Source organism: Scyliorhinus canicula, chromosome 17 (assembly GCF_902713615.1).
Source record: "Scyliorhinus canicula chromosome 17, sScyCan1.1, whole genome shotgun sequence".
Classification (NCBI taxonomy): domain Eukaryota; kingdom Metazoa; phylum Chordata; class Chondrichthyes; order Carcharhiniformes; family Scyliorhinidae; genus Scyliorhinus; species Scyliorhinus canicula.
Genome location: NC_052162.1, coordinates 102,144,775 through 102,172,111, shown reverse-complemented (window position 1 = coordinate 102,172,111; position 27,337 = coordinate 102,144,775). Strand labels below are relative to the sequence as shown.

Here is a 27,337-nt window from a genome sequence, read left to right as displayed (position 1 = left end):
ACCGGCTCTTGGAAAGAGCACCCTACCCAAGGTCCACACCTCCACCCTATCCCCATAACCCAGTCACCCCACCCAACACTAAGGGCAATTTTAGACACTAAGGGCAATTTATCATGGCCAATCCACCTAACCTGCACATCTTTGTGACTGTGGGAGGAAACCGGAACACCCGGAGGAAACCCACGCACACACGGGGAGGATGTGCAGACTCCACACAGACAGTGGCCCAAGCCGGAATCGAACCTGGGAGCCTGGAGCTGTGAAGCGATTGTGCTATCCACAATGCTACCGTGCTGCCACTGTTTTCAGTGTCACGAGGTTCCATCTTGGTTTCACGTTTGATTCTACAGCCTGGATGGAGGGATCTAACTAATTCTCTTCAGAAAAATCTAACTAATCCTCTCGGTAAGGTCACTATGAGGGTTGACTCTCTCTCCAGCAAGTCTGGATGCCGTTCTCCTGAGACTTCAAAGGCCTGAAGTCATACCACGAGCTGAAAGCAAGGTTTGATGTGAAATAAAAAGAGTCTTTCCAGAAAGACAGAGGCCTGAATGTGAACCTCGAGCTGAAGGCCCAAATTGATAAGAAATAAAATGTCTCTCCCGAAAGCCCGCTGCTGGTAAATAATACATTTTCTAACCTGTGGGGACCCTGAATGAATGATTCTGACCATTACCAGCTGTAAACCAGGTTTTGGTCAACCAGCGTGCTGTGGAGGAAAGTGTGCTAAAGACCTACCATCTGAAGCAAAGACTCTTGGGCGGTATCACCGTCGGAGAATCACCGGAGGGCGGCTTGAATCCCGCCTCCGCCGGCTGCCGAATTCTCCTGTGCCGGAGTACCTGGTGTCTGTAATTATTGGGCAGCTAAGGATTTTTGTAAGAATAATTGATTAATTCACTTGTGTTGTGACTGAGGCACGTGGGGTTGGAATTGACCGTGCACTTGCCCAGGATGGCAAAATACCGGGAACAGATAACCCACTGGAATGGGTTTCAGAGTGCCAAGGATCCTGGACACTCTGGTGGGAGGGAGGACATTTTTTCTTTAAATTTGTACTTTGCTTCTGTCTTCATAAAGGAAGACATTGATAATGTACTGTAAGTTCTGAGAAGGACAAGTTTTAGTGAGGAGTTGAAGGAAATTAATATTAATAAAGAAATGGTTTTGGGAATGAGGGGGAACAAATTTCCAGGGCCTGATAATCTTCATCCCAGCGTATTTAAGGCAGTGGTCCTAGAAATAGGAGGTCATTTTCCAAAGTTCTTTGGACTGTCGAATGGTTCCTACAGATTATAGAACATAGAACATAGAACATTACAGCGCAGTACGGGCCCTTCGGCCCTCGATGTTGCACCGACCTGTGAAACCATCTGAAGCCTATCTGACCTACACTATTCCATTTTCATCCACATGTCTATCCAGTGACCACTTAAATGCCCTTAAATTTGGCGAGCCTACTACTGTTGCAGACAGGGCGTTCCACACCCCTACTACTCTCTGAGTAAAGAAACTGCCTCTGACATCTGTCCTATATCTACTACCCCTCAATTTAAAGCTATGTCCCCTCGTGTTGGTCATCACCATCCAAGGAAAGAGACTCTCACTGTCCACCCTATCTAACCCTCTGACTATCTTATATGTCTCTATTATGTCACCTCTCAGCCTTCTCCTCTCTAACGAAAACAACCTCAAGTCCCTGAGCCTTTCCTCGTAAGACCTTCCCTCCATACCAGGCAACATCCTAGTAAATCTCCTCTGAACCTTTTCCAAAGCTCCCACATCCTCCCTATAATGTGGTGACCAGAACTGCACGCAGTACTCCAGGAGCGGCCGCACCAGAGTTATGTACAGCTGCAGCATGACCTTGTGGCTCCGAAACTCAATCCCCCTACTGATAAAGGCTAGCACACCATATGCCTTCTTAACTGTCCTATTAACCTGGGTGGCAACTTTCAGGGATTTATGTACCTGGATGCCGCAATCTCTCTGTTCATCTACACTACCAAGAATCTTGCCATTAGCCCAGTACTCTGCATTCCTGTTACTCCTTCCAAAGTGAACCACCTCACACTTTTCCGCATTAAACTCCATCTGCCACCTCTCAGCCCAGCTCTGCAGCTTATCTATGTCCCTCTGTATCCTATAACATCCTTCAGCACTATCCACAATTCCACCGACCTTCGTGTCATCTGCAAATTTACTAACCCATCCTTCTACATCCTCTTCCAGGTCATTTATAAAAAAATGACAAACAGCAGTGGCCCCAAAACAGATCCTTGCGGTACACCACTAGTAATTGAACTCCAGGATGAACATTTGCCATCAACCACCACCCTCTGTCTTCTTTCAGCTAGCCAATTACTGATCCAAACCGCTAAATCACCTTCAATCCCATATTTCCTTATTTTCTGCAATAGCCTACCGTGTGGAACCTTATCAAACGCCTTACTGAAATCCATATACACCACATCAACCGCTTTACCCTCATCCACCTTTTTGGTCACCTTCTCAAAAAACTCAATAAGGTTTGTGAGGCATGACCTACCCTTCACAAAACCGAGTTGATTATCGCTAATCAACTTGTTCTTTTCAAGATGATTATAAACCCTATCTCTTATAACCTTTTCCAACATTTTACCGAACCGAAGTAAGGCTCACAGGTCTATAATTACCAGGGTTGTCTCTACTCCCCTTCTTTTTTTAAAAATTTTAGATTACCCAATTATTTTTTCCAATTAAGGGGCAATTTAGCGTAGCCAATCCACCTTTTTTGGGGTTGTGGGGGCGAAACCCATGCAGACACGGGGAGAATGTGCAAACTCCACACGGACAGTGACCCAGAGCTGGGATTCGAACCTGGGACCTCTGCGGCGTGAGGCGGTTGTGCTAACCACTAGGCCATCTTGCTGCCCCCTACTCCCCTTCTTGAACAAGGGTGCAGGGTATCGAATATAACTCGGCTATTCAAAAAGGGAGGTAGAGAGAAAACAGGGAACTATAGTCCAGTGAGTCTAACATCAGTAGTAGGGAAATTGTTGGAGTCCATTATCAAGGATTTCACAGAACACCATTTGGTAAGTAGTGATGTAATCGGACAAAGTCAGCATGGAAAGGAAAACCATGCTTAACAAATCTACTAGAATTCTTTGAAGATGTAACTAATGGTGTGGACTAGGGATGTTTATTTAGACTTTCAGAAGGCTTTCAACAAGGTCTCGCATAGTAGATTAATATGTTAAATTAAAGTGCATGGGATTATGGGTAGTGTTTTGATATGGATAGAAAGGACAGGTTGCACCTCAACTGGAGAGGCATAAATATCCTGGCCGTAAGGTTTGCTAGTGTCACACGGGAGAGTTTAAACTAGTATGGCGGGGGGGTGGGTACTGGAGCAATAGGTCAGAAGGTGAAAACATTAAGGGAGAACTAGGGAACAGGGCAGTATGGCTCTGAGGCAGAGCAGACAGGGAGATGTTGCTGAAAACAGCGGGACTGGTGGCCTGAAGTGCATATGTTTTAATGCAAGAAGTATAACGGGTAAGGCAGATGAACTTAGAGCTTAGATTAGTACTTGGAACTATAATGTTGTTGCCATTACAGAGACCAGGTTGAGGGAAGGACAGGATTGGCAGCTAAACATTCCAGGATTTAGATGTTTCAGGCGGGATAGAGGGGGATGTAAAAGGGGTCGAGGAGTTGCGCTACTGGCTAGGGAGAATATCACAGCTGTACTACGGGAGGACACCTCAGAGGGCAGCGAAGCTATATGGGTAGAGATCAGGAATAAGAAGGTCACAATATTGGAGGTTTACTACAGGCCTCCCAACAGCCAGCGGGAGATAGAGGAGCAGATAGGTAGACAGATTTTGGAAACGAGTAAAAAAAACAGGGTTGTTGTGATGGGAGACTTCAACTTCCCCAATATTGACTAAGACTCACTTAGTGCCAGGGGCTTGGACGGGGCAGAGTTTGTAAGGAGCATCCAGGAGGGCTTCTTAAAACAATATGTAGATAGTCCAACTAGGGAAAGGGCTGTACTGGACCTGGTATTGGGGAACGAGCCCAGCTAAGTGGTAGAAGTTTCAGTGGGGGAGCATTTCGGGAACAGTGACCACAATTCAGTAAGTTTTAAAGTGCTGATGGACAAGGATAAGAGTGGTCCCAGGGTGAATGTGCTAAATTGGGGGAAGGCTAATTATAGCAATATTAGGCAGGAACTGAAGAACCTAGATTTGGGGCGGCTGTTTGAGGGTAAATCAACATTTGACATGTGGGAGGCTTTCAAATGTCAGTTGAAAGGAATTCAGGACCGGCATGTTCCTGTGAGGAAGAAGGAAAAATATGGCAAATTTCAGGAACCTTGGATACCGAGAGATATTGTAGGCCTCGTCAAAAAGAAAAAGGAGGCATTTGTCAGGGCTAGAAGGCTGGGAACAGACAAAGCCTGTGTGGAAAAGAAGGAAAGTAGGATGGAACTTAAGCAAGGAGTCAGGAGGGCTAAAAGGGATCACGAAAAGTCATTGGCAAATAGGGTTAAGGAAAATCCCAAGGCTTTTTACACGTACATAAAAAGCAAGAGGGTAGCCATGAAAAGGGTTGACCCACTGAAGGACAGGCAAGGAAATCTATTTGTGGAGCTAGAGGAAATGGGCAAGGTACTAAATGAATACTTTGCATCAGTATTCACCAAAGAGAAGGAATTGGTGGATGTTGAGTCTGGAGAAGGGTGTGTAGATAGCCTGGGTCACATTGAGATCCAAAAAGACGAGGTGTTGGGCTTCTTGAAAAATATTAAGGTAGATAAGTCCCCAGGGCTCTGATGGGACCTACCCCAGAATACTGAAGGCGGCTAGAGAGGAAATTGCTGAGGCTTTGACAGAAATCTTTGGATCCTCACTGTCTTCAGGTAATGTCCCAGAGGACTGGAGAATAGCCAATATTGTTCCTTTGTTTAAGAAGGGTAGCAAGGATAATCCAGGGATCTACAGGCCGGTGAGCCTTACATCAGTGGTAGGGAAATTACTGGAGAGAATTCCTCAAGACAGGATCTACTCCCATTTGGAAGCAAATGGACATATTAGTGAGAGGCAGCACTATTTTGTGAAGGGGAGGTTGTGTCTCACTAACTTGATAGAGTTTTTCGATGTGGTCACAAAGATGATTGATGCAGATAGGGCAGTGGATGTTGTCTATATGGACTTCAGTAAGGCCTTTGACAAGGTCCCTCATGGCAGACTGGTACAAAAGATGAAGTCACATGGGATCAGGGGTGAGCTGGCAAGATGGATACAGAACTGGCTAGGTCATAAAAGGCAGAGAGTAGCAATGGAAGGGTGCTTTTTTGATTGGAGGGCTAGTGATGTTCCGCAGGGATCAGTGCTGGGACCTTTGCTGTTCATAGTATATATAAATGATTTGGTGTAAAATGTAACTGGTCTGATTAGTAAGATTTGCAGACGACATAAAGGTTGGTGGAATTGCGGATAGCGATGAGGACTGTCAGAGGATACATCAGGATTTAGATTGTTTGGGGACTTGGGGGGAGAGATGGCAGATGGAGTTTAATCCGGACAAATGTGAGGTAATGCAAGTAGGGAATATACAGTGAATGGTAGAACACTCAAGAGTATTGACAGTCAGAGAGATCTAGGTGTATAGGTCCACAGGTCACTGAAAGGGGCAACAAAGTTAGTCAAGAAGGTATACGGCTTGCCTTCATTGGCCGGGGCATTGAGTATAAGAATTGCCAAGTCATGTTGCAGCTGTATAAAACCTTAGTTGGGCCACACTTGGAGTATAGTGTTCAATTCTGGTCGCTACACTACCAGAAGGATGTGGAGGCTTTAGAGAGGGTGCAGAAGAGATTTACCAGGATGTTGCCTGGTATGGAGGGCATTAGCTATGAGGAGCGGATGAATAAACTCGGTTTGTTCTCACTGGAACAAAGGAGGTTGAGGGGCGACCTGATAGAGGTCCACAAAACCATGAGGGCCATAGACAGAGTGGATAGTCAGAGGTTTTTCCCAGGGTAGAGGGGTCAATTACTAGTGGGGCATAGGTTTAAGGTGTAAGGGGCAAGGTTTAGAGGAGATGTATGAGGCAAATTTTTTTTACACAGAGGGTAGTGGGTGCCTGGAACTCGCTGGTGGAGGAGGTGGTGGAAGCAGGGACGATAGTGACATTTAAGGGGCATCTTTACAAATACATGAATAGGATGGGTATAGAGTGATACAGACCCAGGAAGTATAGAAGATTTTAGTTTTGACGGGCAGCATGGTCGGCACAGGCTTGGAGGGCCGAAGGGCCTGTCCTGTACTTTTCTTTGTTATTTGAAAGCTGTTAGCAGACAGGAAGCAAAAGTTGGAATAGATGGGGCTTTTCCTAATTGGCAGGCAATAACTAGTGTGGTATCGCAGGAATCTGTGCTAGAACCTCAACACTTCACATGATATATTAATGATTTGGATGAGGGAGCTAAATGTATTATCTCCAAATTTGCATATGATACAAAGATGGGTGGGAGGGTGAGCTGTGAGGGGGATGCAGAGATGCTTCAGCAGGGTTTAGACAGGCTGAGTGAGTGGGCGCATGGATGGCAGATGCAGTATAACATGGATAAATGTGAGGTTATTCACTTCGATAGCAAATATAGGAAAGCGGATTATTATTTGAATGGGTATAACTTGAGAGATGTGGATACTCAGCAAGACTTTGGTGTCCTTGTGCTTCAGTCGCTGAAATTACGAGTACAGGTAGAGCAGGCTGTATAAGAAGACAAATGGTATGTTCTCCTTCATAGCGAGAGGATTTGAGTAGAGGAATAGAGTTGTTATACTGCAATTGTATAGGGCATTGTTGAGGCCACACCTGGAGTATTGTGTGCAGTTTTAGTGTCCTTGTCTGAAGAAGGATGCTCTTGCTATGGAGAGAGTGCCGCGAACTTTAACCAGGCTGATTCCTGGGGTGGCGGGCGTGCCATATGAGGAGAGACTACGTAGGTTAGGATTATATTCATTGGAGTTTAGAAGAGAGAGAGGGGTCCTCAAAGAAGCTTACAAAATTCTAACAGGATTAGACAGGGTAGATTCAGAAAGAATGTTCCTGATGGTGGGGGAGTCCAGAACTGGGGGACATAGTTTGAGGATAAGGGATAAACCTTTTAGGTCTGTGGTGAAGAGAAATTTCTTCACCTAGAGAATGGTGAATCTGTGGAATTCACTACCACAGAAAGTAGTTGAGCCAAAACGTTGTGTAATTTCAAGAAGGAATTAGATAGAGGTCTTGGAGCTAAAGGGATCAAGGGACATGGGGTGTGGGGGGTGTGGGGGGAGGCAGGATCAGGGTATTGAACCTGATGATCTGCCTTGATTATAATGATTGGCAGAGCAGGCTCAAAGGGCCAAATGGCCTCCTCCTGCTTCTATTTTCTAGGTTTCTCCTCTCTCCAGAAAGCCTGCGAATGCTGTATTTCTGAACACAGAGGCCTGAATACAAACCACAAACTGAAACTGAAGTTTGAAAAGAAGTAAGGTACAAGCAAATACCATCTTATCAAAGACTCTTTTCTCCTTTTAGTTATAATTCTGTTTTACTCTTTTCTTCTCCTCTTTGCTTGTCTGCCTTGTGTGTGTAGAGGGTGGGGGGGGGGGGGGGGGGGGAGGGGCAAATTAAAGTGGAGTATTCAGAATTAGATAATAGTTATCCAGGTATATTTACTGCATATTTCATTCTAGTTTTTGTTATGAATAAACAGTAATTGTGTTTACATCTACCAACCTGGTGACTGTAATTATTGAGCAGCCAAGGGAATTCGGGTATTTTTCTAAGAATTATTGGTTAATTAATTTGTGACACTGGGACAAGTGGAGCTGGGATTGATTGTGCACTAGCCCATGGTTGTAACAGTACACCCATAGTGCTGTTAAGCAGGGAGTTTCTGGATTTTGACCAGCGACAGGGAAGGAACGGCGATACATTTCCAAGTCAGGGTGGTGACTTGGAGGGAAACCTCCAAGTGGTGGAGTTCCCAGGTATTTGCTGCTCTTGTTCTTCTAAATGATAGTAGTCGTGGGTTTGGAAGATGCTGCCTAAGGAACCTTTGTGAGTTCTTGCAGTGTATCTTGTAGATGGTACACACGGCTGCCACTGTTTATCGAAGGTAGAGGGTTTGAATGTTGGTGGAAGGGGGAGCAATCAAACAGGCTGCTTTGTCCTGGATCGTGTCGAGCTTCTTTTGTGTTGTTGGAGCCTCACTCATACAGGCAAGTGGAGAGTATTCCATTACACTCCTGACTTGTGCCTGTTGATGGTGGACAGGCTTTGGGGGGTCAGGAGGTGAGTTACTCGCCGTAGGATTCCTAGCCTCTGACCTGACCTGGTAGCCACAGTATTAATACGGCTAGTCCAGTTCGGTTTCTGGTCAATGGTAACCCCCAGGATATTAACCTTGGGGAATTCAGCGATGGCAATGCCATCGAATGTCAAGGGCCAACGGTTAGATTATCAATTTTTGGTGATAGTTATTGCCTGTCATTTGTGTGGTGTGAATGTAACTGGCCAATTGTCAACCCAAGCCTGGATATTGCCCAGCTCTTGCTGCTTTTGGAAATGAACTGTTTCATTACCAGAAAAGTGGTTAATGGTGCTGAACATTGTGCAGTCATCTGCAAACATCCCCACTTCTGATGTTATCATTAAAGGAAGGTCATTAATGAAGCAGCTGAAGATGGTTGGGCCTAGGACACTACTCTGAAAAACTCTGGCAGTGATGTCTCAGGACTGAGCTGACTGATCTTCATCCACCACAACCATCTTCCTTTGTGCCAGATATGACTCCAACCAGCGGAGAGTTTCCCCCTGGTACCCACTGACTCCAGCTTAGCTCAGGCTCCTTGATGCCACACTCGGTCAGATTCTGCCTAGATGTCAAGGGCAGTCACCCTCACCTCTGGCATTCAGCTCTTTTGTCTGTGTTTGGATGAAGGCTTTAATGAGGTCAGGAGCTGAATGGCCCTGGCAGAACCCAAAATGAGCATCAGTGAGCAGCTTATTGCTGACTAAGTGCCACTTTATAGCACCGTTGATGACCCGATCCATAATTTTATGATGATTGGAATTAGGCTGCTGGAGTGGTAATTGCCAGATTGAATTTGTCCTGATTTTTGTGTCCAGTACTTACCTGGGCACGGGGTAAATGCCAGTGGTTATACAAACGAACATTGAAAATAGGAGCAGGAGGAGGCCATTTGGCACTTCGAGCCTTCTCCGCCATTCATTCTGATCATGGCAGATCATCAAATTCAATAACCTGATCCTTTTGATCCACTTTGCAGAAAGTGCGATATCTAACTGCTTCCTGAAGACATACAGGGCGGGATTCTACATCGGCCGATGCTGAAATCGGGAAAGGTGATTGGGCGGAGAATCAATCTTGACTCTGAAATTGTGGCCAGTGTCGGGTTCACGCCAAATTGTAATTCTCTGGTGCCTCGACCGCAGCCCTGGCAGCCCTGCCAGAGCTGGGTGGGAAGGGGGTTGACGGAGGGTGACCAGGGGGCGGGTCGTGGGGCTGGGGTGACCAATTAATCTAACCTGCACACCCGGAAGAAACCCATGCACACACGGGGAGAATGTGCAGACTCCGCACAGACAGTGACTCAAGCAGAGAATTGAACTCAGGTTCCTGGCGTTGTGATGCAACCACCCTGCTAATGTGCCGCCCCCAGCAATGGTGGCCTTCCTCTTAGCCGCCGGAGTCCTCGGGGATGCACTGAGGCTGTACGAGCTGGAGCTGCTCGAGGAGGAGGAAGACCATGCAGCAATAGAGCATGCAGTAGCGGAGCGTGCAGCAGCGCAGCGTGCCCCAGAGGAAAAGGAGGCAGCCGGTGAGGATGCAGAGCCAACTGTTCACCAGACCGCCAAGGATGAGGAGGAGGAGGTGCCACATGAGGTCTCGCATGTATCGGCAACGCCTGTCATTCCAGGACCTGCTGGATCGGGCATGCCGAAGTCTCCGGCTGAGCAGGGGGCAGTGCAACACATTTGCCAGATCATGGTGCACCTGGCAATTAAGAGTGAGGGCACCCGCTCCCGGAGGCTGTCAAGGTGACGGTTGCCTGAATTGTTACGCCACGGGGTCCTTCCAGACGCCGAGTGGGGACCTGTCCGGGATCTCACAGCCCGGCGAACAGGTGCATTTGAGCCATAACGGAGGCCTGATAAGCCCAGTCGGCACAATACATCCATTTCAATATGCACACTAGGAAGGCCGGGCAGCGGGGTTCACCGCCACCGCCGAGGTACCCCAGTTCCAGTGGGTAATCAACGTGGTGCATGGGGCGGGATACTCCGGCGCCGGGTCGGAGAATCCCCGGGAGGGCGCAAGAATTGCGCTCCGCTGCCCCGATCCTGGCTTCACCATTCTCCGGAGCCGTTTTTCGGGTGTCCGCAGGATTCCCGCCACGTCGGTCGGGGGCCGTTTACAGCGCCCCCCCCCGGTGATTCTCCAGGCCCCGATAGGCCGAGTGGCCAATGAGTTTGGCCGAGTCTCGCTGGCATGGATTACTTACCTCCCACACGGCGGGACAAGGTGAGTGTGTGGGGGCCATCCTGGAGAGGGGGTGGGGGGGATCCGATCCCGGGTGGGGCCCCCACGGTGGCCTGGCTCAGGATCGGTGCCTACCGATTGGCAGGCGGGCTGGTTCTGAGGGGGTCTACTTTACTCTGCACCAGGCCCCTGCAGGGCTTCGCCATATTGATGGGCGCATGCGGGGAAATACGCCGGCTGTTCCGCGCATGCGTGGACTCGCGTGGGCCGTTCCAGCCAGGAGCTGCAGGGACGATTCCTGCGGCAACCTCGCCCCCTAGAATGGGGAGAATTCCTCACTTTCGGGGGCCGTTGATGCCGTACTGGTTGGTGCTGGTTTTCACGCCGGCATGGCGTTATGGCTCCATTATTAGAGAATCCCGCCCTTGATGTCGAGAGGGCACCTGCAGATCATAGGCCTCTCTTCACAAAGTAAAAGGAGTCTCCCTCTATGAATGTGCAGTGGTGTGTGACCATCAGATGCACATCATGCATACCTGCGCCTGAAGCGGGACAGTGTGCACGACGCCTTCATCCTGGACAGTTGACGGTTCCTTGCCTCTTCGACACACACCAGTTCTGGGGGGGTTGGCTCCTGGGTGACAGGAGTTACCCACTGCTGATGACACCTATCTGGAGGCCGCAGGCTTACACAGAGGCCTGCTACAACAACGCCCATGCCACAACCAGGGGCTATGATCGAGCGTTGCTTCGGCATCCTGAAGATGCGGTTCAGGTGCCTGGACCGCTCTGGAGGGGTCCTTCAGTATAGGGCCAGGAGGGCTTGCTATGTCCTCCACAACATCACGCAGCAGAGGGGCGATGTGCTGGAGGAATAAGGTGAACTGCAGGCCTTGTCCAATGAGGAGGATGTGGGGGAGGTAAAGGATGGGCAGGACATGGGGCCTGGGAAGGCTAGGAGGCTTCCTAATGTATGCGCCAGGGCCAACGCACATGGGACGCTCTAATCACCTCCAGTTTAACCGACTGGCCACCACATCCCACCTCCGCACCTCACGCAGCAGCCCCCCCCCCCCCCCTCTCCCCCCCACCACCACCCTCCACCCCGGCTTCCTACCTGCCTCACTATTGAGTACGGGCCCTGGGTTGGCAGTGAATGTGGGTCTGGCCCATGGGATTGAAGATGATGACAACCTGCTCTACGATGTGCTTTGATGGTCAGTATCATTTCACAATGTGGAGGCGGTGGGGGTGTGGGTGAGACACCGGAGCAGTTAGCGCTGGCTGAACTGCGTCGCTGTGCCAAGCCCATTCACGACTTCCACCCATCCCCCCGTGCCCCTTCTGTGGCCAACCGAGGCCAGCCCATCCCTCAAACCCTTCTGACAGAGCACCGAGGCAGGTTGTAACATTGTGCACAGGTGTTTACTGTGAACAAATGGATACAGGTTTGTGCCCTAGCCCCTAACCCGCTACTGTGCCCTGCACCTGTGCCAACTTAACTGGTCTACTTTTCTGGCTTTACTGGCCCTAACGCTACACCTAGGTGGATCCCCAGATGGCATATAGAACATAGAACATAGAACAGTACAGCACAGAACAGGCCCTTCGGCCCTCAATGTTGTGCCGAGCCATGATCACCCTACTCAAACCCACGTATCCACCCTATACCCGTAACCCAACAACCCCCCCCTTAACCTTACTTTTATTAGGACACTACGGGCAATTTAGCATGGCCAATCCACCTAACCCGCACATCTTTGGACTGTGGGAGGAAACCGGAGCACCCGGAGGAAACCCACGCACACAGGGGGAGGACGTGCAGACTCCACACAGACAGTGACCCAGCCGGGAATCGAACCTGGGACCCTGGAGCTGTGAAGCATTTATGCTAACCACCATGCTACCCTGCTGCCCATGTGCCAGGAGTGGATGCAGCCTGCAGTGATTCCCGCCCAGTGGCCAGGGTCTCCTTTGGTGGCTGTTTTCTGGGGGCCTGAGGCTGGATGGGTCTGGGTGCTGCTCGGCTGTTCCATGTGGAGTGGTGCCGCCTGCTGCCCATGTGATGTGCCAGGGAGAGGAGGGAGTGTCCTAGGCGTGGCTGGAGTCACTGACAGGGGCTCAATCACCTCCTCCTCCTCCCTCGAAGTGCCCGGTGGCCCCCGGGTTATTCCATAGGATGGGGGTGCTAGTGGAGCTAACCCATGAGGCTCCCCTGCAACCTGGCACTGCCGGTCCTGGAGGTCTAGGGTCTGCATGCTGGCAGCCAAGGAGCACGGGGAGTGGACCAACTACATCTGGGACTGCGCCATATCACGCTGCGACTGTGCAACCAACCTGAGGGTCTGTGCCAATTGGCCAGTGACTGCGCCATCTCCCTCTGTGCCACGTTGGCCTGGGCAATGCCGGCGATGCTCTCAGCCATGACCTGATGCAACTGGGCCACACTCAGGATGGCCGCTGCAATGTCCAGGTGGCTCTGGCACATGGCTACCTGTGAGAAGGCAGCTCAGTCCTGGGCTTTGGATGCAGCCTGCGCAGAATAATCCAGGCCTTGTCATCCTGATCCATGTCTGAAACCTTCGCCCCCAAGACCTCGACCGCGGATGCCACCCATACTCTATTGGCCTGGGTAGCACGCATGGCCAGCACCACCTCCTGTACTGCACACGGTTGGACTCCTCCACCTGCACCTGCCGGCGCTGAATGGCTTTGCCATTACATCTCCAAGATCAATGGGACCATCTGTTCTATAAGCCCAAAACCCTTCTGATTGGCAGCTGCTTTACAGCACAGAAGGAGGACATTCAGCCCATCATGTCTGCACTAGCTCCCAAAAGAGCAACCTAGCTAGTCCCGTTCCCCAACCCTACTTCCGTAGCCCTCTAAATTCATCACTTTCAAATATATAACCAGCTCTCTTTTGAAACGTCCGATGGAATTCACCTCCACCCGCACCCTCCACCCAGGCAGCACATTCCAAACTCTGAGTAAAGAAGCTTCTCCTCATCTCACTCCCAGCTCTCTTGCTGACGATCTTGAAATTGAATCCCTGCAGTCCAGAAGGAGGCCATCGGCCCATCGAGTCTGCACCCTCTGAAAGAGCAACCTACCGAGGCCTCCACTCTATCCACGTAACCTTTACGACACTAAGGCGCAATTTAGCATGGCCAATCCGCCTAACCTGTACATCTGTGGACTGTGGGAGGAAACCGGAGCACCCGGAGGAAACCCACACAGACATGTGGCTGACAGTCACCCGAGATCGGAATTGAACCCGGGTCCCTGGCGCTGTGAGGAAGCAATGCCACCCACTGTGCCACCCATTGTAATCAATTGTGTTCCACGTGGCGCCGGTGCTAGTGACAAATTAAGTTCTTTACCCATCAGTTTGGTCTCAATAAAACTCGAGAGGGATCTGTAGGTATGGTATTATTTATTTTTAAACAACTTGCAAGGCTGACCCGTTCTATAGAGACTCAGAACACATGCAGTCTCCTGAAGCTCCCAGAACCAAGTGAGTCCGAGGACAAAGAGATCTCTGCACATATCATTCAAATGGCATCAAGTTTCACATACAAGATTCCCATAGGTCATCCTATACACCTCCTGACTTGTCCATATATCCTGATTGGCTCACTTCACATTCCTCAACCCTGGGCCTCTTGTTACCCAGCATCCTTTTCACCGTCCTCTGCACGAGGCTCCCCTCCCCCCTTTTTGGCCATGCTTCGCTCAATTCCTTTGTTCTTTGCCTGTTAACTCACTACCATCTATCCTCTACATTATTCTAACTAATTATCCTATTTTATATCACATTTGTTTGTTCAATTCCTCACTAGCCCCTTAACCCTCATTGAGTTGGTCCAGGTGCAAGGTCAGTTCTGCTGTCATAGAACTCCACTAACCCTGCACCGGCTGCAACACTTAGTCTCAGGAACGGAGAATCCGGCTGACAATGTTTTGGCCCGTTCATTCCTCCTCTTTGTTTCCTCTCTGCCAACCAGTTTTCTATCCATCTCAATGCTTTACCCCTAATTCCAAGCGCTTTAATTTTACACACTAATTTCTTATGTGGTACACATGTGTAAAATTAAATACAGATGTGAGGCTAACTGCTCTGTAGTTTCTTTCTCTCTCCCTTTTTGAAGAAAGGAGTTACAGTTGCTATCTTCCAATCTAATGAAAATTTCCGGAATCTAGGGAATTTGGGGAAATTAAACAAATGCATCAACTATCTCATTGGTCATTTATTTCAAACCTTAGTGTGAGGTCCATTTGGCCCTGGGGATTTGTCAGCCCGCAGACAATTTGCTTAATATCACTTCCCTGGTGATTGTAATTTTCCGGAGTTCGTCCCTCCCTTCATTTTTTGATTTTTGGAATATTACTTATGTTGTCTGCAGTGAATAAAGATACAAAATAATTGTTTAATTATTAATAATGGGGGCACAGTAGCACAGTGATTACCACTGTTGCTTCACAGCACCATGGACCTGGGTTTGATTCCCGGCTTGGGTCACTGTCTGTGTGGAGTCTGCACGTTCTCCCCGTGTCTGCGTGGGTTTCCTCCGGGTGCTCTGGTTTCCTCCCACAGTCCAAAGATGTGCAGGATAGGTGAATTGGCCATGCTGAATTGCCTTAGTGTCCAAATGTTAGGTGTGGTTAATGGGCTACGGGGATAGGGTGGAGGTGTGGGTTTGGGTAGGGTGCTCTTTCAGGGGCTGATGAAGACTCGATGGGCTGAATAACGTCCTTCTGCATTGTAAATTCTATGATTCTATGATTCATGCACCAAAGCCCTAATTTCCATCATCAATTCTCCAGACACACTTTCTGTAGGAACAATGCTCACTTTGTTAATTCATCTCCAATTTAAGCATCACCAGCAAAGCAGAACTGGCTGTGGGTCTTCTTTCAAAAAGGTGGAAATCTAGTAGTTTTTAAAATTATGAATGATTTAGTAGGTAGATGATCACAGGGAGAGCATGAGTGGCTGGAAGAACACCAGGCAGAATGGAACAGGAGGCTACAATGAATTGAAGGATTGAAGGGAATATAAACCCCAAACAAATAGTCTTGGGAATCCTGGACAAATGGCCCTGGGAATTCTGGACAAATACCCTGGAAATCCAGGGCAATTGGCCCTGAAAATCCTGGATAAAAGGCCCTGGGAATGCTGGACAAATAGCCACAGGAATCCTGGACACATGGACCTGGGAATCCAGGTTAAATTGACCCGGGAACCCAGGACAAATAGCCTCAACAGAGATTCCTGGACAAGTGGCCTTGGAAGGCTAGGCAGAGGAAGCCAAATTCTGGGACAAGGCAGACAATGCTGCAGTTGGCCACCCTGATGCAATTGCTGCTGAAACCCCAGCAAGAAGCTAAAATGTTAAAACCCTTCACTTACCCAGAGCTCTCATGCTGCAGATTCCGTCTGGATAATATCCGTGTTTGAAAAAGTTTCCGTTTGTGCAAGTGAGTGAGAGCTGTTCAAAAAGAGAGAAGGCAGGGAACATTAGCTGATTCTTATCCCAGAAGAGAACAGAGAGGGAGATGGTGAAAGAAGAGAGAGGAAGCAGTGGGAGTGAGTGCAACGTGAGAGTTCCGACTAAAAGAGAGACAGAGAGAAAATGAGAGAGAACGAGAGAAAGGGATTTGAAAATAAGGTGGGAAAATGATCATGTTAGGAAGAGGGAACATGACAGATTGCAAAAGAATGTACGAGAGGTCGTGAAAATGAATAAAGAACAATACAGCACAGGAACAGGCCCTTCTGCCCTCCAAACCTGTGCCGGCCATGATACCAAACTTTATCAAAAGAACAAAGAAGAACAAGGAAAAAGAACAAAGAAAAATTACAGCACAGGAACAGTCCCTTCGGCCCTCCAAGCCTGCGCCGATCCAGATCCTCTATCTAAAACTGTCGCCTATTTTCTAAGGATCTGTATCCCTCTGCTCCCTGCTCATTCATGTATCTGTCTAGATACATCTTAAATGACACTATCATGCCCGCCTCTACAACCTTCGTCGGCAATGCGTTCCAGGCACCCACCACCCTCTGCGTAAAGAACTTTCCACGTGTATCTCCCTGAAACTTTTCCCCTCTCACCTTGAACTCGTGACCCCTAGTAATTGAATCCCCCACTCTGGGAAAAAGTTTCTTGCCATCCACCCTGTCTGTACCACTGATGGTTTTGTAGACCTCAATGAGGTCCCCCCTCAACCTCTGTCTTTCTAATTAAAATAATCCTAATATACTCAACCTCTCTTCATAGCTAGCGCCCTCCATACCAGGCAACATCCTGGTGAACCTCCTCTGCACCCTCTCCAAAGCATGCACATCCTTCTGGTAATGTGGCGACCAGAACTGTACACAGTATTCCAAATGTGGCCGAACCGAAGTCTTATACAACTGTAACATAACCTGCCAACTCTTGTAGTCAATACCCCTTCAAATGAAGGAAAGCATGCCGTATGCCTTCTTGACCACTATCGACCCGCGCAGCCACCTTCAGGGTACAATGGACCTGAACACCCAGATCTCTCTGTACATCAATTTTCCACAGGGCTTTTTCATTTACCATAGAGTTCGCTCATGATTTGGATCTTCCAAAATGCATCACCTCGCATTTGCCCGGATTGAACTCCATCTGCTATTTTTGTGCCCAACTCTCCAATCTATCTATATTCTGCTGTATTCTCTGACAGTCCCCTTCACTATCTGTTACTCCACCAATCTTAGTGTCAGCTGCAAACTTGCTAATCAGACCACCTATACTTTCCTCCAGATCATTTATGTATATCACAAACAACAATGGTCCCAGCACGGATCCCTGTGGAACACCACTGGTCACAGTTCTCCATTTTGAGAAACTCCCTTCCACTACTACTCTCTGTCTCCTGTTGCCCAGCCAGTTCTTTACCTATTTAGCCAGTACACCCTGGGCCCCATGAGACTTCACTTTCTCCATCAGCCTACCATGGGGAACCTTATCAAACGCCTTACTAAAGTCCATGTATATGACATCTACATCCTCATCAATCAACTTTATCACTTCCTCAAAGAATTCTATTCAGTTGGTAAGATATGGGGCGAGATTCTCCGCAAATGTGGAGAGTCGTAAAGGCTGCCGTGAAACTGGCCGAGTTTCACGGCAGCCTTCACGCCCGTTCCCGGGACCCGATTCTGCCCCCCCATCGGGGCTGGGAGAAGGACCCCGGGAATCACGGCGTTGCGGCCATAACAACCGTCGTTAAGGCCGCGCGCCAAGATGATGCGTGGCTGGCGTCTATATGACGTCAGCCGCGCATGCGCAGGTTGGAGCCGGCTCCAACCCGCGCATGCGCGGGTGACATCATCACGCCATTGACGGAACCCGCGCATGTACGGTTCCGCATTTCTCCACCGCCGCCCGACAAGATGTGGCGGCTTGATCTTGTCGGGTGGCGGAGGGGAAATAGTGCGTCCCTTTTGGACGCAGGCCCAACGATCGGTGGGCACCAATCGCAGGCCTGTCCCCTCCTGAGCACAACGGTGGTGCACCCGCCCCAAACGGGCCTCTGGATGCACCAAACGGGCATCCAGCGCCCGTTTGTATGACGGCAGCAAGCATGTGAGTTTGTTGTCGTGAAAAAACTGCCGTATAGGCCCGGCCGCTCAGCCCATCGGCCGCGGAGAATCGCCGCTTGCCGTAAAAAACGGCGAGCGGTGATTCATGACGTGGGCCGGGCGAGGGGGGGGGGGGGGGGGGGGGGGGGGGGAGAATAGCGGGAAGGCGCAAAAAATGTCGGGAGACCCTCCCGCTATTCTCCCAACTGGCGTGGGCAGCGGAGAATCGCGCCCAAGACCTTCCCTGCACAAAACCATGTTGCCTGTCACTGATAAGCCCATTTTCTTCCAAATGGGAATAGATCCTATCCCTCAGTATCTTCTCCAGCAGCTTCCCTACCACTGACGTCAGGCTCACCGGTCTATAATTACCTGGATTATCCCTGCTACCCTTCTTAAACAAGGGGACAACATTAGCAATTGTCCAGCCCTCCGGTACCTCACCCGTGTACAAGGATGCTGTAAAGATATCTGTTAAGGCCCCAGCTATTTCCTCTCTCACTTCCCTCTAACCTGGGATAGATTCCATCTGGACCTGGGGACTTGTCCACCTTAATGCCTTTTAGAATATCCAAAACATCGTCCCTCCTTATGCCGACTTGACCTAGAGTAAGCAAACATCTATCCCTAACCTCAACATCCGTCATGTCCCTCTCCTTGGTGAATACCGATGCAAAGTACTCGTTAAGAATCTCACCCATTTTCTCTGACTCAACGCATAACTTTCCTCCTTTGTCCTTCAGTGGGCCAACCCTTTCTCTAGTTACCCTCTTGCTCCTTATATATGAATAAAAGGCTTTGGGGTTTTCCTTAACCCTGTTTGCTAAAGATATTTCATGACCCGTTTTAGCCCTCTTGATTCCTCGTTTCAGATTTGTTCCACATTCCCGATATTCTTCCAAAGCTTCGTCTGTCTTCAGTCGCCTAGACCTTATGTATGCTTCCTTTTTCCTCTTAGCTAGTCTCACAATTTCACCTGTCATCCATGGTTCCCTAATCTTGCCATTTCTATCCCTCATTTTCACAGGGACATGTCTGTCCTGCACTCTAATCAACCTCTCTTTAAAAGCCTCCCACATATAAAATGTGGATTTACCTTCAAACAGCTGCTCCCAATCCACATTCCCAGCTCCTGCCAAATTTTGGTATAGTTGGCCTTCCTCCAATTTAGCACTCTTCCTTTAGGACCACTTTCGTCTTTGTGCATGAGTATTCAAAAACTTACGGAATTGTGATCACTATTCCCAAAGTAATCCCCGACTGAAACTTCAACCACCTGGCCGGGCTCATTCCCCAATACCAGGTCCAGTATGGCCCCTTCCCGAGTTGGACTATTTACATACTGCTCTATAAAACCCTCCTGGATGCTCCTTACAAATTCTGCTCCATCTAGACCTCTAAGCGCATCCCAGTCAATGTTGGGAAAATTAAAATCTCCTATCGCCACCACCCTGTTGCTCCTACATCTTTCCATAATCTGTTTACATATTTGTACCTCTATCTCACGCTCGCTGTTGGGAGGGCTGTAGTACAGCCCCAACATTGTTACCGTACCCTTCCTATTTCTGAGCTCTGCCGATATCGCCTCACTGTTCGAGTCCTCCAGAGTGCCCTCCTTCAGCACAGCTGTGATATCCTCTCTGACCAGTAATGCAACTCCTCCACCCCTTTTACCTCCCTCTCTATCCCGCCTGAAACATCGATATCCTGGGATATTTAGTTGCCAATCATGCCCTTCCCTCAACCAAGTCTCAATAATAGCAATAACATCATACTCCCAGGTACAAATCCAAACCCTAAGTTCATCTGCCTTACCTACTACACTTCTTGCACTAAAACAAATGCACCTCAGAACACCAGTCCCTTTGCGTTCATCATCTGCTCCCTGCCTACTCTTCCCCTTAGTCACGCTGACTTCATGATCTAGTTCCTTACCGGCTTTCGTTACTACCTCCACTAACTCCACTAACCTCCTCATTTGGTTTCCATCCCCCGCCACATTAGTTTAAAACTCTCAGCACCTCCTTGTGCCGTATCCCTCTAAACCCATCCTTATCTATGTGTTTGTCATTTTGAACGCTGTTGATGTATCTGCTTCCATAACCTACCCTTGTAAAGCGTTCCAGGCACTTACATTCCCTGCATTAAAAACCTATGCCCCCTGGTGACTGATCCCTCCACCCTGGGAAAGAGTGCCTGCCCATCCACTCTATCCATGCTCCTCATAATCCTGTAGACCTCTATCAGGTCACCCTTCAACCTGTGTCTTTCTAATAAAAACAGTCCGAGTCCATTCTACCTCTCCACATACCTAACACCCTGCAGACCAGGCAACATCCTGGTAAACCTCCTCTGCACCCTCTCCAAAGCCTCCACATCCTTCTGGTAGTGTGGCGACCAGAATTGTGCGCAATATTCCAAGTGCGGCCTTACCAAGCTTCTACACAACTGTAGCATGGCTTGCCAGTTTTTATACTCGATGCCGCTTCCAATCAAGGCAAGCATTCCGTATGCTTTCTTGACTACCTTGTCCACTTGTGTTGCTACCTTTAAAGATCTGTGTACCAGATCTCTTTCACTTTCAATATTCCCAAGAATTTTGCCATTTAAGGTATACTTTCCCTCTATGTTAGACCTACCAAAATGCATTACCTCACATTTGTCCGGATTAAACTTTATTTGCCATTTCTCTGCCCAAATCTCCAACCTATCTTCTGTGTATCTTCTGACAATCCTCAACACTATCTGCCACCCCACCATCCGCGAACTTACTAATCAGACCGGCTACATTTTCATTCAAATCGTTTATGTACACTACGAACAACAGAGGCCAAAGCACAGATCCCTGTGGAACACCACTCGTCACAGCCTTCCATTCAGAAAAACACCCTTCTCCTACTTTACCTTCTGTGACCTAGCCAGTTCTGTATCCATCTTGTCACCTCACCTCTGATCCTGTGTGCCTTCACCTTTCATACCAGTCTGAAATGAGCACCTTGTCAAAGGCTTTACTGAAGTCCATGTAAATAACATCTACCACCCTTCCCTCATCAATAATCTTTGTTACCTCCTCAAAAACTCGATCAAGTAAATGAGGCACAACCTCCCCTTCACAAAACCATGCTGTCTCTTGTTTATGAGTCCATTTGTTTCCAAATGGGTATAAATCCTGCCCCTCAGATTTCTGTCCAATCATTTACCTACTCCCAACGTGAGGCTCACTGACCTATAGTTTCTAGGGTTATCTCTGCTATCTTTCTTAAACAGTGGTACTACATTAGCTATTCTCCAGCCCTCTGGGATCTCATCTGTAGCCAATGAGGATACAAAGATGTCAGTCAAGGCCCCAGCAATTTCCTCCCTTGCTTCCCTCAGTATTCTGGTATAAATCCCATCCAGCCCAGGAGACTTATCTACCTTAATATCTTTTAAAGGAACCAATTTTTTTTTGAACTTAAGTGTGCCCAATTAATTTTTTCCAATTAAGGGGCAATTTAGCATGGCCAATCTACCTATCCTGCACATCTTTGGGTTGTGGGGGCGAAACCCATGCAAACACGGGGAGAGATCGAATCCGGGACCTCGGCGCCGTGAGGCAGAAATGCTAACCACTGTGCCACCGTGCTCTCCCCTCCTTTTCAATGTTAACATGATCCAGATTGTCCACACACCCTACTCAAGAATCATCTTCCACAAAGTCCTTTAGTGAGCACTGATGCAAAGTACTCATTTAGAGTACTCGAAAGAGATGGAGAAAGGAGTGATAGTACAAGTCATAGATAAGTTGTGAGGGAAGTATACAGAGCGAGTATAGTTTTCAAAGGAGAATTGGACCATTATCTGAAGAATTAAAAAAAAATTGGGTTATACACACACACACACACAAACACACACATAGTGCAGTCCTTAAATATAGCATCCGTCACGTTTCACCTGATGCTAGTTCGATCACGTCAGGCACGATTGATAATCTATATTTGTTTGGTTTCCAAGTACTATCATTGTGGAAATCTGAATTCCCGTCATTTCCAAAAGACTCCTCATCGAGACAGAAAACTTCACAGGCTGCCTGTGGGGGTGAATAGAACACGATGTTAGCAATGTGATTAATTCATAGAATACATAGAATGACATTTATCTGTGATTGACTGTAGATATATGATGCAGGGAGGCAGAGCGAGTTGGCAATGAGGAGGCAGATGAACGTGGAGACTGGGAGGCAGAGGGAGACAGTGTGAACACAGTGTGGGAAGCAAACAAAAGGCACACGCTGTGAACTGCTTCAGTTCCATGTGTTGCAGGACTCCGCTAATCCAGGAACAGAGAAGCAACCACTCTTGTCAAAAAAGGGGGCAATGGAGAGAGTTTAAGCCAAATCAACAAAGAGGTTTGTAGATGAGTCTCCAAAATGCCACAAACCATTGTGATGCAACCACCAGAAGAAGCATGCAGTAGTTCTAGAATATCTGAAGAACATACGGAACAAACACAAAAAGAGGATGATACATCAATACACGAAGAACATCAAACTGAAGCAACAAACACTAGACAACATGAAGAACCTTTGCCAGTTCAGCAGACACTCAGAAGGTCTACAAGAATAAGATGCAAGCCAGAAAGACTGAACTTCTAACAGACTGTAAAAAAAATTATTCTGAACACGTATGTAGTTATGCATATCATGATGAAATGTAACAAGTAATTTAATGCCTGTAAATCATTTCATTTTTCCAAAGGAAAGGGAATGTGATTATGTTTGTATATAATGTAATGCACAACCTCTGACCACTAGGTGACAGTGTAAACTTATCACGTGATCTTATGGTCTGGGAGTTGGGAGTAGGTCGTGCTGGAGGATAGACATATTTTGCAGTGGTTCCACAATAGTTAATTAGTGTTAGTAGTTTATTATTTTATTTATTCTAGTTATCTTATCATGCAGTTGTTCTACAATTAATTATTTAAATGTTTGATAGCTCATCATTCACTTTGGCCAGTCAACAGAACATGACATAGTACCAGGTTTTAACAAGAACTAGAAGATTCTGTGCGAAAAAATCCGAACCACTAAAGGTAACTTTGAAGGATAAGCAAGGAAATGCATCTTTGCTACCAGCCTTGTAAGCTACTGGCATTTGGTGCTCAATGTGCGGTAAAACTTCGAAGCCCGGGATGGAAGGCATCAAGGCACCTCAACAGCTTCTGATTATCAGTTACATAGACAAGAATTGGAGGGTGTTTAAGCAACAGTTTAAATTCTATGTTTCAGCCCTTGGTCTGCAGACACAGCTCGATGGGAGGCCTATTATGTTGCTGCTCACTGTCACAGGTCCCCAAGAAAATGAAACATTCAATACTTGTATTTGAAAACAAGGCTGATAGCAAAAGATTTGAAGAAGTATTTCAACAATGCAATCAGCATTGCTCCCCGAGACAAAAATATATTCCGTACGCACACCCAGAACGCGGGAGAGGCATTTGATAGCTTCCTCACTGACTTGCAATTGAAGATACAGTTGTGCAACTATAGCACAATCCTGTCATCAATGATATGAGACCAGATAGTTTTCGGAATCTCCAGTGATAAAGTGTGCGAGCGGCTTCTGCGGGAAACAGACCTGCAACCTGAAAGTTCAAATATGTCACGCTAGTGTGCTTGCTGCAAAGCAGTCGACACATTGAAACTCCGTAATTTCAGTGCAAAGGCAGGAGAGGCGGCTGACGCCATTAGTGTGGTGACGCAGCTGAATAAGAAACGCGTTCCCAATGTGGGTGACCAATTTGAGTGTCCGTCCCCTCCATTCTGTGTCCGTGATGTGGCAAAGGGCATTTGCTACAGCAATGCCCTGCTTATGGAAGAACATGTGCCACCTAGAATGGCAGGAATCATTTTGCAACCCAATGTTATACAAGGAAAAGTTCTGAACAAAGAGTCTTAGCGCAATTGATGGGATGTGTCTGGAGGACACTTTATTTGTAGTCATGATCTCCAGCAAAGACAAGATGTTGGATTCTCTGATTTTGAGGCTATGTCCGGAGGAAGTGCCTGGTTTTACAACGAAAAATTCAGCGATGCCATAGCACTGAACCTCCAACCGGTGAAGGGCTAACATCCACGCCACATAAAAAGCATGGCCTTCCCGACATAAACGGCTGGAGAATTGCCGGGTCCATGGCCGTGCATGTGCACGCGGCCACCTGCAGCAATCGCGCCATACAACATGGCATCAGCCGCGCGCAGACACAACCTGCCAGATAGTGCCCCCCTGGTCATCTACTTGTCACCCCCCCCGGCCCACACCCCACCAGTCACCCCAGCCCTCACTGAAGCCACCCGGCCAGTAGCACGGCTCCTCCCCCCGACTGTGGCACGCTGGAGACAGTACGCAGCCGCCATGCCAGGTTCACGAAAATTGAGAGCACCTGTGGCTCGTGCCATCGGGAACTCGGCCCATCGCGGCAGAGCATCGGGGGAAGGCCTTAAGGTAACGTCCTGAGGCCATCCCAACAGCGTCCGGCGTACCCCTTGATGACACTATTTTGGAGGGGCGGAGCCTCCCCCAATTTGGTCGCAAACAGGGATTCTGCGCGCGATCGCTGATTATGATATCGGCATCTGGCAATGGAGATTCCCGCCCACGGAGTTTCAAGTCATACAAAATGGCAATGTATTTGTATCAATCTGCAGCAACAGTAAATTAAATAAATGATTTAAACCAAATGTTCTCGAGTTCATCATTCACTTTGGCCAGTCTACAGAACATGAAAGGAGTTGGAGACGGAGAGGTGGAGGCAAACAGTGACAGAGAGGCAGAGGGAGATGGAGACAGAGAGGTGGAAGCAAACAGTGACAGAGAGGCAGAGAGGATGGAGACAGAGAGGTGGAGGCAAACAGTGGCAGTGAAATGGAGTCAGTGGGAGATGGAAACAGAGAGGCCAGAGGGAGATGGAGACAGAGAGGCAGAGGGGGACTGAGGCAGGGACAAAGAGAGGATAGGGAGAGGAGATGGAGACAGGCAGACCGAGAGAGATGAAGTTATGGCGACAGAAGGAGATGGAGTCAGGGAGACAGAGGGAGATGAGACAGGGAGTCAAGGACTCAGAGGACGATGGAGACTGGGAGAGATGGAGGCAGTGGGAAATGGAGACAGGGAGCTGGAGACAGGGGGCGATGGAGTCAAGGAGCCAGAGGGAGATGGCATCAGGGAGACAGAAGTTAGAACATAGAACATAGAACATAGAACGATACAGCGCAGTACAGGCCCTTCGGCCCACGATGTTGCACCGACATGGGAAGTCAAAAACTAAAGGCCATCTAACCTACACTATGCCATTATCATCCATATGCTTATCCAATAAACTTTTAAATGCCCTCAATGTTGGCGAGTTCACTACTGTTGCAGGTAGGGCATTCCACGGCCTCACCACTCTTTGCGTAAAAAACCTACCTCTGACCTCTGTCCTATATCTATTACCCCTCAATTTATGGCTATGTCCCCTCGTGCTAGCCACCTCCATCCGCGGGAGAAGGCTCTCACTGTCCACCCTATCTAACCCTCTGATCATTTTGTATGCCTCTATTAAGTCACCTCTTAACCTTCTTCTCTCTAATGAAAACAACCTCAAGTCCATCAGCCTTTCCTCATAAGATTTTCCCTCCATACCAGGCAACATCCTGGTAAATCTCCTCTGCACCCGTTCCAAAGCTTCCACGTCCTTCCTATAATGAGTTGATGGAGAAAGTGAGACAGAGGGAGATGGAAACAGGGAGACAGAGGGAGATGGACAGAGATAGGAAGAGGATAGTGACAGGTAGATGGAGACAGAGAGGCCAGACGTAGGTGGAAACAGAGAGACCAGCAGTAGATAGAGACAGAGAGGCCAAACGTAGATGGAGACAGAGAGACCAGCGGTAGATAGAGACAGAGAGGCCAGAGGGTGATGGAGACAGATAGGCCAGAGGGTGATGGAGACAGAGAGACTAGCGGTAGATAGAGACAGAGAGGCCAGAGGGTGATGGAGACAGAAAGGCCAGAGGGAGATAGAGACAAAGAGGCCAGAGGGAAATAGGAGACGGAAACGGGGAAGGTGGTGACTGGGAGTCAGAGGAAGAAGGAGACAGGGAAGGAGGTGGAGAATGGGAGACAGAGAGAGAAGGAAACAGGGAAACAGAGGGAGAAGGAGACAGGGAAGGAGACGGAGACAGGGAGACAGAGGGGGAAGGAGACAGGGAGACAGAGGGTGAAGGAGACAGGGAAGGAGATGGACACAGAGGTAGATGGAGAAGGAGACAGGGAAGGAGATGGAGACAGGGAGGCAGATGGAGAAGGATACAGGGAAGGAGATGGAGACAGGGAGACAGAAGCAGATCGAGTTAGGGAGACTGGGGGAGTTGCAAGTAGGAGGCAGAGAGAGAGATAGAGACAGGGAGACAGGATGGCCTTCAAGAGTGTGGAATTTGGCTCCTATGTGACAGCCAACATCACGGGCTCGCACATACAATGCCCCATACCACCCAACCTCCAATGGACTGGCCGAACGTTCAAGCAAGGCACGAAGAGGCAGACATCTGGATCTTGGGAGACTCTATTTGCACGATTCTTTTCCTGCAATCGGACCATGCCGCACGCCACAACAGAGGCCAGCTGAATTATTGATGGGACGCCGCTCCCGCACCCGACTGAGCATGGTCATCCATTTCTGGGCAGGTCTGTTGTGGATAGGACAGGACCAAGGCTTATGTGGGTCTTCACATATATTTGCACGGTTTCGCCCACGAGATTTAGAATACGTCCGCAATTTTTCCGACGGTGCTGCATGGGTCTCAGGTGTAGTGTTCTCGCAGTCCGGTGCGGTCTCCTACAATGTGCGGATCAAGGCCGGGAGTCCAAATGACATGTGGACCTCACTTCCATAGCCGAATTTCCGAAGTGTCGGATCCAATTCTAGATACCTTGGTCACACATGTTCCACCCCCCGGCTACCACCGATGATGCCCCCACTGCCACCACCACCGCCATCGTCCCCTGCTCCTGCAGCCAACCAGATCTAGGACATGGAGATGTCAGACATGGACTCACCTGATTCCGACTATGACGTGGATATTCTGCCGCCGGTAGAGACTACCACGTCGAATCCCGATGCCGCACCAGCTGCTCCAATCCCACTTCGAT

The 27,337-nt window shown here is 48.6% G+C and overlaps 1 protein-coding gene across 1 annotated transcript in view; it reads right to left on the bottom strand.

Moving 5' to 3' along the window:
• Window positions 1-27,337, bottom strand: part of LOC119951958 (nitric oxide synthase, brain-like) — a 304,521-nt gene that overhangs the window by 78,567 nt on the left and 198,617 nt on the right. Inside the window, exons 18-19 of the mRNA XM_038775360.1 lie at window positions 22,098-22,233; window positions 15,963-16,041 (exon numbers count right to left, since the gene is read on the bottom strand). Of these exons, the coding sequence (XP_038631288.1) occupies window positions 15,963-16,041; window positions 22,098-22,233 (215 nt within the window). The remainder of the gene's footprint in view (window positions 1-15,962; window positions 16,042-22,097; window positions 22,234-27,337) is intronic.